General features: G+C 41.4%; 1 protein-coding gene across 5 annotated transcripts in view; it reads right to left on the bottom strand.

Annotated features, from left to right (window-relative positions):
* The window catches only part of kndc1 (kinase non-catalytic C-lobe domain containing 1), an 81880-nt gene that overhangs the window by 57651 nt on the left and 1557 nt on the right, over positions 1-22672 (bottom strand). For all 5 annotated transcript variants that reach the window (XR_003694749.1, XM_028603893.1, XM_028603894.1 and 2 more), the window contains exons 2-7: positions 16084-16282; positions 9749-9807; positions 8291-8437; positions 4432-4549; positions 4203-4342; positions 1810-2445 (exon numbers count right to left, since the gene is read on the bottom strand). Coding sequence is in view for 4 of the 5 variants with exons in the window: in XM_028603893.1 (XP_028459694.1) it covers positions 1810-2445; positions 4203-4342; positions 4432-4549; positions 8291-8437; positions 9749-9807; positions 16084-16282 (1299 nt within the window). In the remaining variant the exon portion in view is untranslated. The remainder of the gene's footprint in view (positions 1-1809; positions 2446-4202; positions 4343-4431; positions 4550-8290; positions 8438-9748; positions 9808-16083; positions 16283-22672) is intronic.

Below are 22672 nucleotides of genomic sequence, written 5' to 3'. Positions count from 1 at the left end.
TCGTTAATAATATAGACAGCAGGAGCACTTAAAGAAATTTGAGTAGACATCAGATATTAAGACAGCTTTCTTATTGGATACCAACTTAAGAGACTCAAAGTACATGTCAAATTCAACCTCCAACACCTGCTTTTTGATGATGTTCACGTCGCGTAATTACGTCACTTCATAACGTTCCCATGGCAACATGGCTGCTCTTGTGTAAAGTAAACGCAACATTTTTTCAACTTTCTGCTAAGATATATGTGACTTTTTTGCAACGAAAATGTGGGGATTATGAAATCATGCGCACCCCGCATATTTTGCGCGGAAATCGGCAATTAATGCGGCGAAAGTGCGGCATATTTGAAAAAATGCGCACCCCGCATGAATATGCGGACTTTGGCTGATTATGCATTGAATTATGCGATCGCATAATCATGTTTTTCTGGAGGGACTGTCTTATGGAAATTTTCACTCCTATGTGATCATTACGGTTGGGCATCGAGAACCGATTCCTAATCGGAATCGTTTCAAAAATTACGATTCCATCGGAATCGTTTCTGTATTGGAATCGTTTTGGAATCGTTTGGAGGATTTGGTTTCAAATCCGACCATCACTTCCCAATTTATCATGCGCAAGTTTGGGTTTCCGTAGCAGCCAGGTTCTTGTTGTGTTGCAGCCATGTAGCACAGTAAGCGGCGCTCTAGTCTGGCTTTATTTTACGTTGAAAAAGCTGTAAAACTGCAAACCACCGTTGAATCAAAATAAAACTTTCCTCTTATTTGTGAAAGTAGACATGTGACCCGTTTCAACTCCACCCCTCAGAGAATCGGAATCGAGAATCGATAAGAACCAGAATCAAAAGGAAGAATCGGAATTGGAATCAGAATCGTTAAAATCCAAACGATGCCCAACCCTAGTGATCACTGTGTCTCGAAGAGACTGAACGCTACACTCTGAAAATGTAACATAACTCAGTAATATCCGTTTCCGCCATAACAGTTTCTGTATGAATAAATGTAATGAGTATAAAGTTAATATGAATAAAGTTTAATTACAGGTAATATAAATGGACATCAGCAACAGATTTTAAAGGAGATAGTTTATTTTTGTAAATTAAAAAAGTTAAGCAAACCTCAGCATCATGTCTCATAGCTAAAGTATCCTCTCATAGCTAAAGTATCCCGTATAAAATTTGTTTGGCTAACGTTAGCTACTTAGCTTGCTGGCTTCAAAGCTAGCTATGAAGCTAAAAAGAAAGGGGATTGGGATTAAATGTTAGAGTTCATTCTTGACCTTAGAAATAGTAGGAAAAATAGTAGACAAACGAAAGTAGAAATAGTAGACAAAACTTAATCATAACACAAGGTCCACTTACTAGCTAAACCTGTTTAATGCTCCATGTGGTCAGCGCGGTTAGCATGTGCAGCACGGTCAAAGCTGTCAGATTAGCTCCAAGAATGGACGTCTTTTTACGTTGTGTTTTTGTACTTGCTCAGCAAACATTTTATTAAACCACTCTTCAGCGTGCCAATTTAAATATTTTCTAAATATTTGAATCAGCTTATAACGTTTTGCACTTTCTGGTCCTGTAGCTAGCCAATTGCCTGTAGCCTAGCTAGCCTGGTCCTGTAGCTAGCCTGTTGTTAGAAAATCTTAGGAGGTACACAGCTTGGCGCTCAAACCCTCCGCAGACCCCCCCTTCTCTTTCACAGCCACGGCCACTTATTTGCAGACAGACGACTCTTTACTGGGCTTCCATAACAGCACCAGACAAGAAACAATCTGAGATGCAAAGGTTTGAGAGCCATCCGGCACTGTCTCACCTCATCCTGAGATTCTTCATTGAGGCACAGCATGCTTTTGGTCATGTAGTTATTAGTTATGTAGAGTCTGTGGTTCAACAAGCTCTGGTCCTCGGTAGGGCTGTGCTCTATTTCCAGCTCCTGACAGGAAGTACAGGAAGATGCTGAATCCTGGGTGCAGTCTTTCGATACGCACTCATGGCAACATCGGATCTTTGTTTCCCCACTGCATAACGTCTCTGCAGCGTCCTCATTTCCTTGTGACATTTGGTAGTCCACAACGGATTTCGCCCGATACTCCGTGCTACTGTGTGGGTACGACTCGCAGGACTTACCCCGGTCGAGTTTTTGAAGTCTGTTACTCCACACCGACTTGCAGCTCAAGTGTTCATCCGCTCCGATCTCCGTGAGGTCAGATATGGGTATACTGATATTTCCGTGAGTTTGAGGGGAAAGACAAGGGGGGTTGTTGGAGTCTGGGACAGAGCAGGAGCGGTTCAGAGCCCCCCTCACTCTGTTCAGCCTCTGCTGGGCTCTCCTCCTCACTGGGGAGCTGTTGTGGGACCTGCAGTCCAACTCATCTGCCAAGATCCTGTCGTCTCCTTCACCGCTGTCCATATCCTCCGCCCAGAGAGAGGAGTCCCAGCCCCCGCACACCTGCAGAACGCGGTGTTAGTATACACGGGCATTTGTTTCAGCAGAATGCAGAAATAATCTTTATTATACATGAATGGGTGTACAAAAAATAATTTGTATAACTGCAACACTGAAGCGGAACTAAAGAAACCTTGGTCAATTTTGTCATCGTTGAGATGCTGCGCATGTACAGGGGTAGGAAATAAATCAAAATGACCGAGCTAATGGAAAGAGTGGATTGGAGTACAAAGTGTGCACAATTAACTATTAGCATCTAGACCAGGTCTGGCTCTGGATTTTATTAAGATGGTGGTGGTGAACAGGAACTGATGAGGAAGAATATGCAGTTTAAGGTAAGACAGCTCACACTGTTAATGCTTGCTTATGGCTCATTTGTAGAATAGTGGAAAAGTGTCAGGCACTATGATCTATGCAACGATGATCAGTTTTAGCATGTGACTTGCTGACAGCTGATAGAGGTAGCTGATAGGGATTGGAAACAAAACACACAATTCTTACCTTTTACGACTCAGAATCGACAACATGCCACAATTTGTTTTTTTTGTATGTTATCACAGTGCAGCACCTGCTAGAGTTATCTTGTAGCTAATTTTCAAAGAATTTGGGCACATTTTTGGATGTAATAACTTAATTATCAGCTTTACAAATTAATTCACACATACTGTATTTGTATCTGCGGATACTTTGAACACGAACAAACAAGACCAGCTGACCAAATAAACAAAGCTGCATACTCACACGTTTCTTGCTGGCAACCAACATTAGGACATATAATAATAAGATAGCTGGCACATGTGCGTATTTTTATGGAATTTCCATACAATGCCAAGTTACTAAAATCCAGAATACAGAAGAGTCTTCTGTGCCTTTAACTTGTGCAGGTATACAGCAGCAAGTGTCATACATGCTAACCAGGGTTTTCCCCTACCATTATAAGACTAGGTGCAGCACCCAAGCCATTTTGGGAACCATCTAATCAGAATGAATGTAAAATCAATGTGAGCATCGAAACTAACTAAATGATGGTTGTAGTTGGTCCCCAGTGGACTTCTTTAGCAAGTTTTGTCTTTTGGCTTTTTGAGTGTTTCTGAGAGTATGTCTCACCTGCTTTAGCTTTTCCAACATTTTAGATTTGGAAATGATAATGGTTCAAAAATGTAACATTTTCGTAAAGGAAGGCCCTCTACCCCCTGCCAAATACCTGCACCTAAGTAGGACTGCTCAATCATGATAAAAAAAGAAAAAAAGAAAATCATAATTATGATTATTTTGGTCAATATTAAAATCATGATTATTTAACACGATTAGTCATTATCTTTTGAAAAGATGATGCATGTATTGAATAAAAAAAACAACTACTAAATCAACAGTGAAAACACCTTGAACTGTTAAATATGCCTCCTTCCTTTTCCCGTAGAACTTTTTTTTTTCCTAATACAGAATAAGAGTTTACTTGCAAAATGTAATGTGCAAAATATTGTTTTTTTTACTCTGTCCTTGTGATCTTGTGAGGAGCCAAAATCGTAATCCTGATAAAAAAAATTGGATTAATTGCACAGCCCTATACCTAAGTCCAAACTTAGGGAAAACACTGCTAACGTTACCTTTTTAAAATGCTAGCTTTACAAGTGTATAGGGAGGAGGGAGGCGTCAGTGCTCTTAACCTGTAGCCTACTGCGGCACAATCTGGTGTACTTGATTTCTTCCTCCACTGCAGCAGCTTCCTAAAAATGTTTATAGCTTAAACTGTCACATACCTGCTGCCTAGACAGACCATTTGCTTTAACAGAAGTGTCAACACACAGGTCTTTGGTATTATCATCCGAGCTCAGTCTTGTAAGCAGACATCTGGGTTTGGGATGCTGCCATCTTGCCTCCCAGGAGCCTTCCTGTCCATCTGTGGATATACAAAGAGAGCAATTAGTACCAGGAGGAATATCGCAGCCGTGACCAACGCTGACGTGTGAATTGAGATGATGAAAAGACCTTGAAAGGTTGACACGGATTCGATGGAGAGCACCCGACGCCCAACAGAGGACAGTTTTCGGCACACAGCCTCAGAAGAGGTATGAGACAGCCTTGCTACAGCCAGAGACAGGATGTCCTGTGGGAGCATTACACTTGCAGGTTTGTAATATTAAGCAAACAACAACAACAACACAATGGGCCCTATTTTAACAATCTAAGGTGCATTTAGAGCGCGTCCAAATCCACTTTTGCTAGTTTGACGGTGGAAAAAAAGGGTCCGTGCACCCAAAACACACCTAATAATAGTAATAAACCAATCAGAGTGTCATCTCCCATTCCCTTTAAAAGCCAGCCGCGTTTGGACCTTGGCTCATTGCTATTATGATGGCGTATTTGCACAGTTATATTTTTATTTGTAATCTTTTGCGTGTGTGTGTGTGTGTGTGTGTGTGTGTGTGTGTGTGTGTGTGTGTGTGTGTGTGTGTGTGTGTGTGTGTGTGTGTGTGTGTGTGTGTGTGTGTGTGTGTGTAACAAGCATAGTGTGCATGCGCTGTGCATAAGCCTAGGCGCATTTTACTAATTTACTGTTAAATTAACGATGAAATGCTGCGTTATTGACTTTAGACCAGGTTTTTGTTGGTCAATGGTGCGATCACTTCCCGCTGCCTCAAGATAGCAATACGCCAAGAATGCACCTGAACACACCTCCCTGTGAGACCAGCACGCACATGGGCGCAATGATTGGCGCAGGTGCATTTGCTATTTAAACGACGCGGGCGCTGGACGGGAAACTGACAACTGCGTCGGTCTTAAACTAGCAAAGACACTTGGGTTGGGCATTGCGCTGCGCCGGGTGTAAGATAAGGCCCAATGACTACGTTTGGACAAATCAGTCTCGTTTGAAGAAAGGAAAAACATGTTACGGGTGGAGGCAGAAGACAATAGGATGCATATTGTGTGTAAATGGCACATTCCTGTCAAAGTCTCTTATAATTTGGATTGAGTGATTTTGATTGTACATTTGAAAAGCTGTTTCCATCACGTGGACTGTGTCAGGCATTTCATTATATGCTGTATTATGGATGTTCACAGGTTCATTTCCATTTTTATTGTCATTATGAGGAGGTTTACTTTCTTAATGTGTGGGTTCATTAGTTTACCGATCTGTTTTATATAGCAGTTGTATATTTTTTTCTGCATACTGCAGTAATAATGAACAAGAATTAAATCTGTTAAAAGTGTCTGAATGTCTATCGTTAAGGAAGTTGATCATATTTTGGGGTTTTTGTTGACATTATCAATAGACAATTATCTTTAAATGTTCATGTTACAGGAAATTTACCCCAAAGGGCCTCACAGATATGTGTTATCTTCTCCTGCCCCTTCTCATATGTTATTTTTAATGGATGTCAAGTCAATTTGATGTATAAAGCCCAAATATCAAATCACAAATTTGCCTCAAGGAGCTTTACTATCTGTACAGCCTCAGAATGGTTGATTATTTGAGGGTTGGTTGTTATTCGTAGCTATTCAATAAATCTACTGGGTGCAGGAGCTGATTTTTGTCACCCATTGTCCTGGCAACAATCTATCTGCACACATTTCAATAAATTCTTCTCTATGTGAAGAACAAACACATCTAAGATGTGTGAGGGTGTTCTGTGAAACTTGTAGCACACTTACAAAATGCACTATTGAGGGAAATTAAGTATAACATTATGAGACCTGGCATTATTTCTTTTAAAATCACATATTTTCTAGTCAATTTATAATCCATCACATCCTTAAATGCAAGTATAACTTTTTTTTATATTATTCTGTAAGGAAGTGCTTGAGCTGCACATATGGCTAGCCCCCCACCCACCACCTCATTTTCTCGTGTTGTATAGAATACTATTTTTATGGATTTTATTGTTATTGTTTTTATTGAGACGGAACGGGTGCACAATGAATTTCCCTACACATTGTGTTGCGTCTGATTGTGTAGGTGACATACATTTAATTAAATTTTGTATACAAAATTTATATAAAAAAATATATAAAATAATATAATATAAAGTTTTTTACTATTATTACTATTCATTATTAGTATTATTAGACCAGTTTTTTGTTGGTCAATGTGGCGATCACTTCCCGCTGCCTCAAGGTAGCAATACGCCAAGAATGCACCTGAACACACCTCCCTGTGAGACCAGCACGCCCATGGGCGCAATGATGGCCGCAGGTGCATTTGCTATTTAAACGACGCGGGCGCTGGACGGGAAATTGACAACTGCGTCGGTCTTAAACTAGCAAAGACATTTGCGTCGGGCATCGCGCTGCGTCGGGTGTAAGATAGGGCCCTAATAGTTACTGATCACATCATCATTTACTTGATTTTGTATGCCTTACTTTCTAATTTTACTGCTAAGTTGTTGTTTTAATCACAAAATGGTTAAAAAAAAAAACATGCAATCCCACTCATTTTGTACCTGCATTGAAGTGAACCTAATTCAACACTTAAACACTTGCTTTATTTGAGACACTTTATTTTTATTTTTTATCTGAATGCCATGGCAACCCAATCGGTGAAAGTGAGATCTCTAATTATTCCACACTTTGGTGTGCTTGTAGGGCTTCGCAGCCGAGGATTTCACACTCCACTACCTGGGATATTTCTCTCCAACTGTGTAACAAAACTGGACGAACTTCAGCTAGTGTTGAGGAGAAAAACCGCAACTTCTTCCACATCTGCCGTTTTGTGCTTGACGGAGACGTGGCTCGGTGAATTAATACCAGAGACTGGCCCCGGTCCCCCACTGTCACGGTCACTGATACTCAACGCCCACCCCTAGTCACTACACTTTGCATTATCCTTCATCCTGGACTATAAATCTGCTCATGCACATATTATATATTAGGCGTGTTGGAGATGAGCTGTTCCTCGCCTGTAAAGTGGACGAGAGCAGCCGGGGGCGGTGACAAAAAGCTGCGGTCAAGTCGGACAGTTCCCAGCCGCTTCAAGCAGCCTTCAGTCTGAACAGAAACACTCACATCCTGTTAGGTCCGATTCCTATTTATTAAAATGTTATCAGGCCCATATATCAGCTCGTACACAGTCTCAAGTTGTTGTTTTTTTTATGACAGAGTAGCTGTTAAAATGCTCTACAGGCGATTTGTTGCTGATATTAAACAACAGACTGTAGATGATCCGTAATCTGAAGAGATTTAGTCTCTCTGACTTCTAAACGTCACTATCAGCCATACAACACGTGTCCTGTACAGAATAAGCCTTTAAATCAGACAAGTAGCAATTCAAATCCCTCCAATTCAAAAACAATAAAAAGTTTATATGAAAAAAGCCATCATGTTGAGTCGATTTTCAACCCATCAGCTGTTAGAGCAGCTGAGAGCCAGGCGTTTCCCATCATACCTTGGGTCTTGCAGTCGGTGGGGAGCAGCTGCGTCACCTGGGTCAATAAACTGTGGCCGCCTTGATCTCGTGAGGTTATCGCTGCCTACGTGTCCATGACGTCAGAGCAAGTTGGGATCAAGTCGGACACAAATCTAAACGGGCATGCATTGGGCAGCGATCGCCGGGGATCGATTCTGCGCAGGCCTGGCTCCTATTGTTATCACATTCTGCACTCAACCCATTCCGCCTCTTTTTCATTTTCCAATAGTTATTTTGTATGTATATATATTCGTTTCTGTATTTATTGTTTGTTTCATATTTAATATGTTTGTTTGTTTGTTTGTTTGTTCATGTATGCACCATCCACCAAGGCAAATTCCACATAAGTGTAACTTATTGGGGCAGTAAATCCCTTTTCTGACTTTTCACACCTTTCCATAAATCACTGCAGCAGTTAGGAAGAGTCAGCAAGAGTGTTTCTACCTGCAGGAGGGGCCTGCTCTCGGGCTTCTCCTCCTGCATCTGCTCCAACAGCCTCTGGATCTCTTCCCCCAGCTCCGCCTCCAGCTCTGGCTCGATGACAAAGCTCAGTGCGGCAGAAAGCGTCAAGCCCAAAGAGTAAACATGGCCCTGCAGCCGGGGATAAAGGAGGAGAAAACACTATCATCATCATCATCATCATCATCATCATCATCATCATCAGGAACCGGCTGCAGCTGTGAATTTACAGCCAAGTACAGAGCTCTGAATCTGTGAATGACTAGAGAAAATACAGGGTCTTCTTACCATTCTGGTTAGTAATTGCCATGTATTGTACATACTGTATTTATGACAGAGCTTCTGTTTTGCTCTGCTACACTGACAGTGGGTATTATGGTCAGCAGCGGGTTTGAACCAGGTGCTACCAAGTTCACATCTCAGACGTAACCATCACTCCCAACAACTGAAGTGGACTGCACCCATACTTATGTGGTAAACACATGTGCAAGGCGGATCCCAGCGTGGGTCACCAAAATAGACGAGTAAACACTCGGCTGAAGGCCTCTTGCTCACATGTACGCCATTACTTTGGCCGTGCGTAATATCTCCCTTGAGAAAAACACATTGGAAAAAAAATAAAAACACGTAAAGAAGGGGTTTGTTTTTGTGCGGTGTATTTTGACAGACTGCAAAATTAGAATGCACGGCTTATTTGAAATTGGGTTACGTAAGTCTAGTGTAAATGTATTCATGTTATGGTGAGAACAGTGACAGACTCGAGGAGAGCGTGTGAGCTTCCCATTTGTATGCAAAAGAAGCCAAAACGCGTTAGAACCCAGTCTGATCAGATGCAGTAAAAAGACCTATTTCAAGACTGCCCCTAAAGTATAGCATACACAGATGTGTAGTAGGGGATCATCTAAAGATAAAGACAGACCCGCTGTTGTTGCGTACGTCACCCGGATCGTTGGTCTGATTGGTTGAAGGACTAGCCAAGTGCGTACAGAGTCATTTGAACTATGCCCGTTGATCACACCTCTTGTGCAGTAGAAAATACAGAGCAGACTCCCCAGACTAATGTTCAATCTTAAAAGATTGAGCTTGGTCTGGTGATAGGCAAATAATACCTCTCGGTACACGCAATCAGGCACACCCAGATATTTTCAATAGCAATACCAGAATGTATAGAAATACTCGGTGAAACGTGCAAAACATGCATGTTAGAGTAGGTACTGCCTCCTCCCTATGTCACATTATCAGTTAGAGGTGACTGAGGTTGAGTTTGTAGCTGAATGACTGGCCTATTTGGGGAATTTTAGGTGAGGAAAGAAACTGAGCAACACTCTCCACACCCTCCCTCAGCAAACATCACCAAGGTGCCTTAGTAGTGTGCGGTCCCAGGGGTGACTGTGTGCAACTGTGACCCCAGCAAAATCTATAAAAACATTTGGCCTCTCTCACCTCAAACGTGCTGCCTGTGGTGTCCAATTCAGGAGGCACGAAGGAGCCTTCTGGATCATCTGCAAGGAGGAAAACATACCAATTAACAGCACCATTAGGCGTGTGTGAAAAGCATACGGTGTATCCTAATGTCACTAAAAAAGGGAACAAACGGTGCATTTGTCGTTTGATGTGTGAACACTATGACGTATAGCCATGTTAGGTCTGTACTGTAACCTACATGCTAAGCATCCACCAGAATGAGATTGCAAATCAGAGGAATATGCTGAACCACAACAGTCCGGCGAACAAGTGCAGCCGCTTCCCTTCGTTTACGTAATTTATGTGTCAGAGATAATCCCTGACAAACAAGACAGGAGCTATCAGTGCAGATCGGAAGAGGAAGCAGCAGCCGCGGAGGAGCAGTGTGGCCTCCTCCTCCTCCCCAAATAGGCCACTGGTCAGAGTGGCTACATGCAGGACACACAGATACATGAAGACACCAACACAAACAGGGCTTGACATGAACTTTTTTGCTCACCAGCCACTGCGGCTAGTGGTTTTCCAAAGCTACTAGCCACTCAGCATTTTCACTAGCCGCCATTTTGTGGAAAATTACGCTTTATTTGGTTTTATTTGAATAAAGTTGACTATGGTGTTCATAGGCGTAATTTCAATAATCAAAACTGGCCAGTGCAACCCCTCCAAATAGCTTATCATAATGATGAATGAAAAATATTAACTGTAATAAAACATGGTAAGTGGTTGGCTTTCTCAATTCAATGTAGTTAGGGATCTCAAACTCCGAATAAGACCCAGACATAAAAAAAGAGTACCTTCTCATTGCATAGGCTAGGTGGTGCAGGGGTGTAGAAGATTAGTTGAAAGTAGTTGAAAGTGATTTGGAGCGCACTCGCGTGTCACTAATCTGATGGCCCGCGCCCTCGGTGACGGGAAGCGGAGAGCACAGACCAAATGTCCTGCTAGATTGTTCTGCTGCACGCTCGCTCTGCGTTTCTTCTACAAACCTGTCCTTATACAGTCTATGACCTACACAGACGCAACCGTTACCTCGGCTTGCCATGTCACGTGCTGAACGGAGTGACATGGCTCCGGCCATGTCACGTACTCCGGCTGTGGGCTGCCGCTGCCATAGACAGTATATCATGGACCAATATACCACGTTGCTCTGGACGGAGACCAGTGAAGGCTATTAGAAGCACTTTTCCGTGATGGCTGAGCGTTACTGCGCAGCCTCCAACTGAGAGAGACAACGTAAATGTGACGTGAGCAACCTGTCTGAAAGTTGTAGGTCTTCTGGTAGCTGTGCCAAGAGAAATCTCAATCATTCCCAATCTTACAGAGACGGAGAGCGTAGGTATATGTAAAGAGATAACATAGGCACAGGCTAATTATTGCTAACTAAAATGCTAGTTAACATTAGTAATTAAACCTAAACAGCTCATGTAAGTCAAAACTTAAAAAAGCTTCTCCTGTACCGTACGGTAATTCCTCTACTGTGTGACAGTAAGTCTCGTGGTTATGACACAATCGTTAGCCTATTTTTACAAAAACGTCTGCTACGGAGCCATAATGTGGTAATGGAGCCTTTTATACATTGTCGTGTTTCTTTATAATAAAACAATGGACAAATAGAGTCTTTAAACGCTTCAGATGTAAAGTTATTCACTGTCAAGTGACGTCAAAATGAATGCTAGTCAGTGGAATGCTAACGGGAGGTGATGGCTTTGTAGTAGCATCAAAATGGCGCCATAGGAGGTTCGAGTTCTGAAGCGAAGCTTACCCCCTTGGCCGCTGCACACTGGGTCACAGCTGTGTTCCTGTGTCAGGCGGCGGCACAGTGGCACAGTACTCCAGCCACCAGTGTTACAATATAAAAACGGCATGTCACCCGCCAAAGTGGCTAATGAGAGTGACTGTGTTACCCACCACTGCCGAAATCTACCCGCATTTTGTGGGTTGGCGGGTGCTAACGGCAAGCCCTAAACACAAACATGCACTCCATCCACTGGACTTATGACAAGACAGGTAAAGAGGCACGTGGAGACAGAAGGAGAGCATAGACTGAGAGATAATGGACGTTGCATCACGTCAGCATGACGTCACCATTGGTTTGCGGACTGTGGTTTTGAAGCCTCGAGTTTGCATTTTGGCCGTCGCCATCTTGGTATTTTGGAGCCAGAAGTGACCATATTTTGACAAGAGGGCAGAGCTGGGAAGGGTGACTTGTCTAAGCCAGTGTATGGTTTCATGGAGCTGCCCTAAGCTAAAAGGAGGGAAAGTCGCCTATTTTTAACCCTTCTGACGCGAGTCAACCAGCGGTTCATCAGCATCTACGGCAGGACAAAGAGCTGGTTGAAAATTGGCAGACTTTCCCATCAAGTTACCTAGCTAACGCTTGCGCTAGCTAGCTAGTTAGCTTGGATGGCAGAACACTGACCAAGACATTTTTTGTAACATGGACAGCACCCAAAACAAGTTTACAGCTATTGAAATGAACACAGTGCCATGGATACGCATTGCTGAGTAGAGCCGCAAAGATTAATCGATTAGTTGTCAATTCTTAAATTAAATCGCCAACTATTTTGATAATCGATTGGTCAGTTTAAGTAAGTGTTTTAAGACAAAAGTAAAAATTCTTTGATTCCAGCTTCTTAAATGTGAATATTTTCTAGTTTCTTCTCTCCTCTGGGACAGTAAACTGAATATTTTTGAGTTGTGGACAAAACAAGACATTTGAGGACGTCCCCTTGGGCTTTTGGGAAACACTGATCCACATTTTTCACTGTTTTCCGATATTTTATAGACCAAACAATTAATCGAATAATCGAGAAAATAATCAACAGATTAATTGACTATGAAAATAATCGTTAGTTGAAGGCCTATTGCTAAGCCTCTGTCCTGTGTGACACGTTGGCAAGTAGCCTAAAACATCCCCTGCTTTATTGTCTATTTTAAAATAAATGGGACCATAATTTACAAAATGAGCATCATTAATTGTATTAATCGTATTAAAGAAGACTTGAAACTACAATTGAGGCCATAAACTTGTTAGTTAAATGCATAGTGAGGTAGTAAATTAGAAATAGGGTGATTTTCTCATAGACTTTTATACAATCAGACCTCTTTTTCGCTCCCTGCTGGACATTAGATAGGAATGCAGGTTAATGCCGCTTCAACATTGGCTTCACTTTTCAGACCCAGAAGTTGCCGCTTGAGGGAGAGAAAGGTTGTACCAAGAGTGGGAGAAGGAGAAGGAGAGATAGAAGGAGAAGGAGGGGAATAAAATGGGTCATGACAGATCTGGGTTGGTCTACTGGAGTTATGATTTCCCCTCCCATGTGTAACAAGGCCGATCTCCATTTCTTCTCTCCTCCTTAGCCTTTTTCTTTCTCTCCTCTCCTTCCCTTATTCTTTTACTTTCCATTCATCTCCTCACCCATTTCTTCCCTCTACTCTTCTCTCTTTTCTTTCCATGCCTCTTCCCATTTTCCTTTACTTCTCTTTACTGCCAATTCCTCTCCTCTTTCCTACTTTCCTTCCTTTACTTCCCCTCTCTTTTCCTTTCCTCTTTTCTTTCCTCTCTGTCCCTTTTTTTACTCTCCCTTTTTATTTCCTTTCCCTTCTTATTCTCTCCCCTAATTTTTTCTCTCTTTTTCTATTATCTCCTCTCCTTTTATATTTCCTTTCCTGTCCTTTACTCTTTAACATCCTCTCTTCCTGAGCCTTTTTCATCTCATCTTTTATACCTATCTTTTTTCCCCTTTACTCACATATCATTCCCATTTTCCCTTTCTTCTCTTTCCTGCCTATTCCTCTCCTATTTCCTTTCATTCCTTTTCTCTCCTCTTTTTCATTCCCTTTCCCCACCTCCTTAAATTCAATCAAATCAATTTTTATTTGTCGCATGAAATTGTGCGAGGTACAATTCCAGTGAAATGTAATCCAATCAGCTCCTTCAACTTGTGCTTGATTCATCATAGAACAGAATGTGGCCACCAGATCCTTTTTCATCTAGTCTCCTCACCTATCCTCCCCCTTTTGCCCCTTCCCCTTCCAATTCTTCTCCTCTCATTCCTTTTCTTTCCTCTCTCCTTAGCTCTCTTTTACTCACATCTTTCCTTCCCATTCTCTATCTTTTCCTTGCTTCCTTTTCCTCTCCTCACCTATTTTTTTTCCTCTACTCCTATGCCTTTTTTCATCTTCTCTCCTCTCCAAGAGGTTGACAGTGCAAACAAACATCAAGGAGAAAAGGACAGACAGGGGTAGAAAAAGGAGGACACGATATTTCAACCCTTTGAAGAACTGTAGCACAGTGAAATCGGCAGTGAATGAGAGAGAGAGAGAGAGAGAGAGAAAAAAAAAAAAAAAAAAAAAAAGACAGCCTTTGTCAGTGACGCTGCCTATGGGGTGATGGCGAGAGCTTGGTGAGTCATGTATGCCTACAGCATTTTAGCACAACAGGTAGTATGAGCTGAGAAATACAAGTGATTCAGCACACTTTCCAAATGGTGCTGATCCCATTTCCCACAGAGCACAGGCAGTCCAGTTTTTATCAGAAATGAACAGCTTGCGATGCTAAACCTTAGCAGGAAGTCATAATTTACTGAAAAACCACCGGAGGACATGTTGTTACTCTGGCTGGGTGCGTTGGCGACGCCGGTGGCTGCCACACCATCACCCACAGTCACGTACGCCTAATCGTCCTGCTATTACTGCAGTCATTACTTAGCTGCAATGAACCCTATTGACGAGTTGTTGTGGCAACAGCCATCCTCAATGAGATTCATCGCCACAGCCCTCGAGGTCACTCTTTCATACGGCGGTACGGGGGAGCCGGTTTGGGATTGGCCGTGGAAGCGTGCCTCAGCTTGAAATGTCATCCCGATCGCAAAAAGAGCTCAATTAAATGGAATCAATAGGGAAACTGTGCGACGAGTGAAGCGGGGAGCTTAGTGTTTTTGATTAATGATACAGCACCGTGTTCAGCGCAAACAACGAACACAATGAGGGTAACGAGGGCACTGCTATTCACAGGATGAATCATAGCAGGGGGACGGAACGCAGTCCGATGAAGCACAACAACAAATGAGGCTGCAAAGGATTTTGTAAATGTTCAGGCATGAGAAATCTAAAAAAAACATGACTAATAAACTCAGCAAAAAACTGTATTTTAAAGATACTTTTGAAAAAATCTAAATAACTTTAGAGATCTTCATTGTAAAGGGTTTAAACAATGTTTTCCATGCTTGTTCAATAAACCATAAACAATTAATGAACAACGGTCGAAAAGACAGTAACAGCTTGCAGGCGGTAGGCAATTAAGGTCACAGAAAATGAGGAAAGTAAAGAGACCTTTCTACTGACTCGGAAAAACACCCAAAGAAAGACGCCCAGGGTCCCTGCTAATCTGCGTGAACGTGCTTTAGACATGGTGCAAGGAGGCATGAGGACAGCAGATGTGGTCAGGGCAATACACTGCAATGTCCCTACTGTGAGACGCCTAAAAGACAGCGCTACAGGGAGACAGGAACATCCGAATATCAGGTACAGGATTGCAACAACAACCGCAAGAAGTGGCCAGTCTGGTGCAGTCCATGAGGAGGAGATGCACTGCAGGACTTAATGCAGCTGGTGGCCACACCACATACTGAAGCTCCGACCTGCCGACAGCAGAAGAAAGTAGCTGCACCTTTGCCAAAATGAAGACTGAAATACAGAACTATCTTGGTATAAACATTTACTCGCCATGTGGCAGATAGCCACATAGATATAGATAGATATAATGTATAAAGTATATATTTATATATTATACATATATGTTTAATAAATAATTGTTTAATGTAGTACAGAGTCTGTAGTCTTTCGCACAAACACTCGACAAATGCTGCAAACATTTGACAGCCAGTACAAATTACCTGGGAGAACATAATTGTCACAAACAGCAATTCCAAAACTGTGTGAAAGAGGACATACTAAAAGGAGATCAAAGACATATTGTGGATATTTAAAATGTCTTCCAGTTCCAGTGTTAAATATTCTTGAAAAGGTGTACCTTCATTATTATGTCATTATCATTATATTAGATGAAAATGGTCTCGGAACGACAATATTATCGTATATCGCAATAATTTCTGGGACAATTAATGGTCCAGCTAAATTTGTTATCGTGACAGGCCTACTGAAGTCAAACCTGCAAAATCAGAATATGATAAGCCAAATATCGTGCAAAAAGTGCAAATCAAGGACAATCCAATGGAAGTGGAAGTGGAAAGTGGTTTAATTATTGCCCAAACATATATATAAATGAGAGTGTGACCGTGCTGTAGACTCACCACTCAGCTGCTCCATGAAGCAAACATTCCCATGGGCGTTGAAGGCCAGGGTGTCTGGTGTTATGCACAGGGTGTGGAAGAGGTGGGAGGGTCGGATACTCTGCAGCGCCAGGACGCACTCTGCACACACCGCCCACACCTCCTCCTCAGACAGACAGCTGTCCCGCAAAGACAGGATGTCTGCCAGAGACACATTCTCCTGTGGACAAACACACATACAAGAATCTCCAGGTAAGCACACACTTACGCTCATATACATACACACACAAGTAGTAATGCACACACAGTAGCAATGCTAACCATGGCACTGTGTACATTCAAATAGGCGTGCATTTTTTTTGGGTGTTGCCCGTGTTTTTGTCATAGGCCTTTGACCCTCTCTCGGTGTGTTTTCATTTCATGAAAATTAATTGGAACATTTTGGTCGCCGATAAATAGCTTGTTGTGTCTGCAGTTCTTTACTGTTTACATTACTGTTTTTTGCTAGCCAAAATAAGCATCCCAATTAATACAGTGTTTCCTCTATGTTGATTTTGTAGTGGCGGCCCACCATGGCAACATTTCTGCCGCCACGGTATCAGAAATAGGGCAGACGCACAATGTAGTCGCGGTTGCCTTTTAAATGATCCTGCCGACATAACACACCCCCCGTTGGCTGCCGCTCGCATTGCAATTTAACAACAAGTAGAACTATTGAGAGGATATTGGGCCTGTCCAGTTTAACTCCACATACAGTTGTGTTGATGGAGTTTATTGTCAAAACGTTCGCTTTCTTCCGAGTCGACTATTATATTAAACGAACAGCTCCACCAAAAGCATCACCGCGGTGGTTCCGTTCTAATTGGACAACGTTCGGCTGGTCAGTTCTGTCAGCTCGTCGTCCTGATATCATACATCTGGAAATGGAATTCAAACAGTAAGTAAGTTAGTGTAATATTTCATTCTATACTTTGGGTTTTGGTTTCCCTATGAAGAATTTCTTGTAAAATTAATTTTGTAGACCTGTTGTAGATGTTAAGTGCCCTATAGTTCCTGCAAAAAAAAAAGAAAATCCTAATAATATCGTAGTTAACAGATGCACCTTGCGAACCAAGCTAGCTAGCTCTAGAGTTACTTAGAGTAACTTAGCGTTTGCAATGCTAACAGTGACTAGCCCCGCTAGGCTGGTAACATGTGTTAACCAGAGACTGTGGTAGTCCTCCCCAGCTCCACCCTCTCGTCCAAATATGGTCACTTCTGGCTCCAAAAAAAACAAGATGGCGACAGCCAAAAGGCTTCAAAACGGTAGCCAACACCAACGTGTTGGCTATGTCCACTTCTTTTATAGAGCCGATGGGCAGAATGCAACAACTAATTAGGGCTGCACTTCCAGGTTGAGTCTGGCAAGCCAGTTTAATATAATGATTCAGCTACTTAAGAAAGGGCTTTTAATGTGGCGAGGCAGAGCATATTATACATTTTAATGTCCAGCAATAGAGACCAAAAGCGGCAGAGCATTCACGTTTCCTTCCGCTCCTTGAGCACCTTAACGCACCACCAAACAAGAGTTAACAAAACAGTCCCTGCTCTCTGCTGCACTGCAGTCAGCCAACTCAAGTAAAACACATTTATTAAAATGTAAACAGAGTTTGCAAGAGGCATAAAAACAAACGTTCAGCTGTATTGAACAATAAATTCATTCAAAACATGTTAGTGTGCATAGTGAATTTGCGTCATGGGCAAGTAGTTTGAGATACCCCAGAAGAGATATTGAAGTGTGAGCATCTTCTGTATGAACAGTATTTCAAAGTAGGGCCGGGCGATATGGAGAAAATCAAATATCATGATATTTTTGACCAAATACCTAGATATCGATACCGCAACGATATTGAAGTGTTGACTATTGGTGCTTTCACAAAATATTTACACAGTGAGATTTAAGCTAAATAAGCATCAGCAATGTGGATATAATGACTAAGTGGGTAAAGGCAATTAATAGAACAGTTACAACAGTCTGGTAAGTTCCGAAAATGACATCACTTTACTGTAATGCAGCCTTTAAAACCAGGAAGATATAACACTTATGCCATATTACGATATTTCGATATCAAAATCTAAGACGGTATCTAGTCTCATATCACGATATCGGTATAATATTGATATATTGCCCAGCTCTATTTCAAAGTCTCACAACACATTTCTATCATCTCCCATTATACAGTATATTGTTGTATCGCACATACCGCATACTGGAACTATGTTAGCCCTAAAGTTTGTTTGCCTGAACTTGCTCACAGGTTTCACTCCAACATCAGAAATGTCGACTAAACCGAGTCAAGTTTTTTTGAATGAATTACTCTTCTTAAGCAAGTTTCAAATACATTATATAAGATTTAAGCAGATAAGGTCTGCTATTTTATATTAGTAAACGTCCGTGACATTCAAGCCATTGCCAAATAAGTTGATACAAAGCCAATTTAAATCAGCTCCACAAAACTCTCTCTGTATTTCTCAGTAGGACTATTGTTCATGAAACGGTGTAGTCTGGCGACTTCCGCGCGCAGCAGCTCGAGTGATGCGTTTTACGTCATCGCTGAGAAAAGGACAACAGCAGGGTTCAGCTTTGGAGACAAAGAGGACATAAAAACTACAAGAGAATTACCTCTTCTGAAGAATCCATCACATTTTTTAGTTTTTTTTTAATCCTCCGTGTCCTCCATGAGCTGCTAGCAACTGCGTGGAGGAGGGGTGGGGCTGCATCATGTGGATGCGCCAACAGTGTTGTCAAAACAGCATGGATGGATTTTTTTCAAAGTTTGTATGTGTGTGGAAGCACCAGACACAAATTAACACCCCAAATCCCAGAAAAAGTGTTTTTTTCATAATATGGGCACTTTAAAAAATAAAAAAAACATGGACGAAACACCCTTCAACAATGTTATGAGTGTTGGCATTGCATAGTTTGTCCACCAGAGGGCATCCTGTTGGCAACATTTTTCTTTTTTTTTTTTAAATTGTGTTTTTGTTCAAAAAGAACTTTAAGTTTCATATCTTAAGTTTGTATTTTTATACATTTTATTTATCCGAACTTTAACATATTTTGATGTTTCTCTGTTTTGTTGTGACAATAAAATAGTTTATTTTAAAACTGCATTATCATATTACTATAGTGAGGACTCATAAATAACTAATGTTAGGGAAATCTGTTCATGTTTTGTTATGTGTTTCTGGATAAAAAAAAAAAAAAATATATATATATATATATATATATATATATATATATATATATATATATCGGCCAATATATCGGAATATCAGATTTTTAAATCACCAAATATTCGTATCGATATCGGCCTTAAAAATCCTTTAGCGCTCGGGCTCTACTGTGAATGACCCTGCCATAAGAGGCTGCATCCTTCCGAGAGTAGTCCATAAACAGTGCCCTCATTTTGACGCAGCAGAAAATCCTGAATTTTCTTTGGTAGCAAGCGCATTCGGTGCACAAAGTACATGACATCTTGCACATGCACCAACACACTATTTATGCAATGGAGTGACTCTACACACCCACGGGAACACACTACATCATCTGTGATCCACTATTACCAAATGGCCCCATTAATCCTGGCAGACGCAGTGATCTCACAGATTCCACGCCGCACCCGGCATAATGCTGCCGTCTGATCATTACAGGATCTTCTGTTCGCTTCGCAACTGGACACAAAAGCTGGCCTTAACTCAGACAGAAGGGGCGGAAGAGGGGAGAGTGGGGCATCACAAAGCAACAACTGTCAAACACTTTATCCAGTACTTCCATTACCATGACCCTTTTTCTTCCATGACATTATTTATACCACAGAGCATCTCTCAATGGGGACTTATTTTTACTCCAACTGTGAAAGTTAAGTCTTAATGCATTAGCCCTAGGGCTGGGCGATATGGAGAAAATCAAATATCACGATATTTTTGACCAAATACCTCGATATCGCAACGATATTGTAGTGTTGACTACTGGTGCTTTCACAAAATATTTACACAATGACATTTTAGATTTTAAGCATCAGTAATGTGCATATAATGACTAAGTGGGTAAAGGCAATTAATAGAACAGCTACAACAGTCTGGTAAGTTCCAACAATGACATCACTTTACTGTAACGCAGCCTTTAAAACCAGGATAAGACAACACTTATGCCATATTACGATATCCAAAATTGAAGACAATATCTAGTCTCCTATCACAATATCGATATATCGATATATTGCCCAGCTCTAATTAGCCCAGTGGTTCTCAACCTTTTCGAGTCACGACCCGGCAGAATAATGAGGTTGGTGTTCAAGACCCCCCCACCACCACCACCCTCAACAACGAGAGAAAGAGATCTGCAAACCGGTGTAAACTGCTGTATCTACACGCCTCCCCCTGCTAATTTTTGAGTGATTTTTGTAAATGCTCCGATTCACATGTAAACAAATAATGCTTTGTTTTAATGACTCTTGTTTTTAATGGCTCTTTGGATACATTTGGATGCATTTGTGACTTTTTCTCCCCCCCTCCTCCCTCCCTCCTTCAGACCCCTTTCTGTGTTCCAGGACCTCCTGATTTACAAATGAGGCTCTGAATATAACACATGAAATTAGGGCTGGACGATATGGAGATAATCAAATATCACGATATTGTTAACCAAATACCTCGATATCGATCCCGCCACGATATTGTAGTGTTGACTATTGGTGCTTTCACAAAATATTTACACAATGAGATTTTTGATAAATAATCATCAGTAATGTGGACATAATGACTAAGTGGGTAAAGGCAAATTATAGAACAGCTACAACAGTCTGGTAAGTTCAGAAAATGACATCACTTTACTGTAATGCAGCCTTTAAAACCAGGAAAATAGAACACTTATGCCATATTACGATATTATGATATCCAAAATCTAAGACGATATCTAGTCTCATATCACGATATCGATATATTGCCCACCTCTACATGAAATGTACCAAACTCACACATTAATGTAACAACCATTCTTCAGTCTAGAATATGTTATTTCTAGGGCCGGGACTCGATTAAAAAAATGTATCTAATTAATTAGAGGCTTTGTAATAAATTAATCGAAATTAATCGCATTTTAATTGCATAAATATTTGACCTGAGAACAGTGAGAAGTAATTTTTTTTCACATGGATTTTTAGTATACCATTGAATAATGACTGAATACATAAGCTAAGCAACAAAATATTGTTTATTTTTGTTCAACCAAGTCCAGCAGACCAGTGCAATTTTTGCCATTAAGTGTAGCAATAGCATATTTAGAAATATAGTACATTTCAGAAATTCAGGTAGCCTATAGGTAGGTAGACCTTCTGTAAACCATGTTTTTTTAAGTAAAACACAATACCAATAGTTACCCTGGTCCTTAAAGCAGTCATCTGGTGGAGTGTGGGTTGGGTGTGGGTCCTTGTACTCGGAGTCGGGCTAACGTCCACGCTAGCTGCTAAATGTTTTGCGTCGAGGTGATACTTGAGGCTCGATGTGCTGCGGTGATATGCGAATTCCTTGTTGCATATCTTGCACACAACCATGCTATTATCGACGCCTCCATCCGTTCGTTTTTTATAAGAAAATGTCCCATCCGCGGGGCCAACCAAAGCTTCTTCGTTCATGTTCACTGTGGTTTGTTGTTGTCTGAAGCATTGACATATATAAAAGGTCTGAAGTCATGAACGCTAGTTGGTGCTCCAGTATAATCGGTCCGCCGAAACTCATCCAGTGAGAAACGTCCCGCGGTGCTAAAATAAGTGTGATTAAAATGCGTAAAAAATGTTTAACATGTTATTTTTTTTGTTAATTAACGCGTTAAAGTCTGTTATTAATTAATCTTAATTAACGCGTTAAAGTCTGTTATTAATTAATCTTAATTAACGCGTTAAAGTCCCGGCCCTAGTTATTTCATTGATTTTTTTTCCCACCCCAACCATCTGGCGACCCCCAGACATTATCTGGCCCCCAGGTTGAGAACCACTGCATTAGCTTATCTCTGAGTGGCTGCCAGACAAGAGTGTCTGGGACTCTCTTGTAGGTGCAGGAGCGTTGCAGCAGATTGTGAACAAAGCATATCAATGAGATCTAGTAGGGTAGAGCACAATTCCATGGCAGAAAAGTGCCACTTCAAGCAGCAGCAGGAGCAGGAGAAGCAGCAGCAGCCCCATAAATAGACCGTTTCCCTTGAGAAGAGTGCAGAGGGAAGCTGGAAGTCTCTCTCACCCCCTTCAAGTTAAATAGCTGTCCTACATAAGTTTGCCTCTGAGCCCCAAGGTTCTGATCAGACTGCTGGTGTGCACGGCGGGACTGAGAGGAAAGCGCCAGTAGTCAATGTGTTTATGTGTGACTGAACTTTCTCACGCTTTCAAAAGTCCATTTACTCAAGTACAATCTGAAGTACTTAAGTAGATCCATTTTATGCTTGTTTAATACTTCTACTCCACTCCACTTCAGATGGAAATATTGTACTTTTAACTCCACTCATCTGACAGTTTTTCAAATTAAGATTTTACATATTACATACGTATATGATGAGGTTTCAAAATACAAAGCATTGGCC

This window comes from Perca flavescens, chromosome 17 (genome assembly GCF_004354835.1).
Source record: "Perca flavescens isolate YP-PL-M2 chromosome 17, PFLA_1.0, whole genome shotgun sequence".
Taxonomy (NCBI): Eukaryota; Metazoa; Chordata; class Actinopteri; order Perciformes; family Percidae; genus Perca; species Perca flavescens.
The sequence above is the reverse complement of the archived record's forward strand: the minus strand, read 5'-3'. Positions and strand labels throughout refer to the sequence as shown.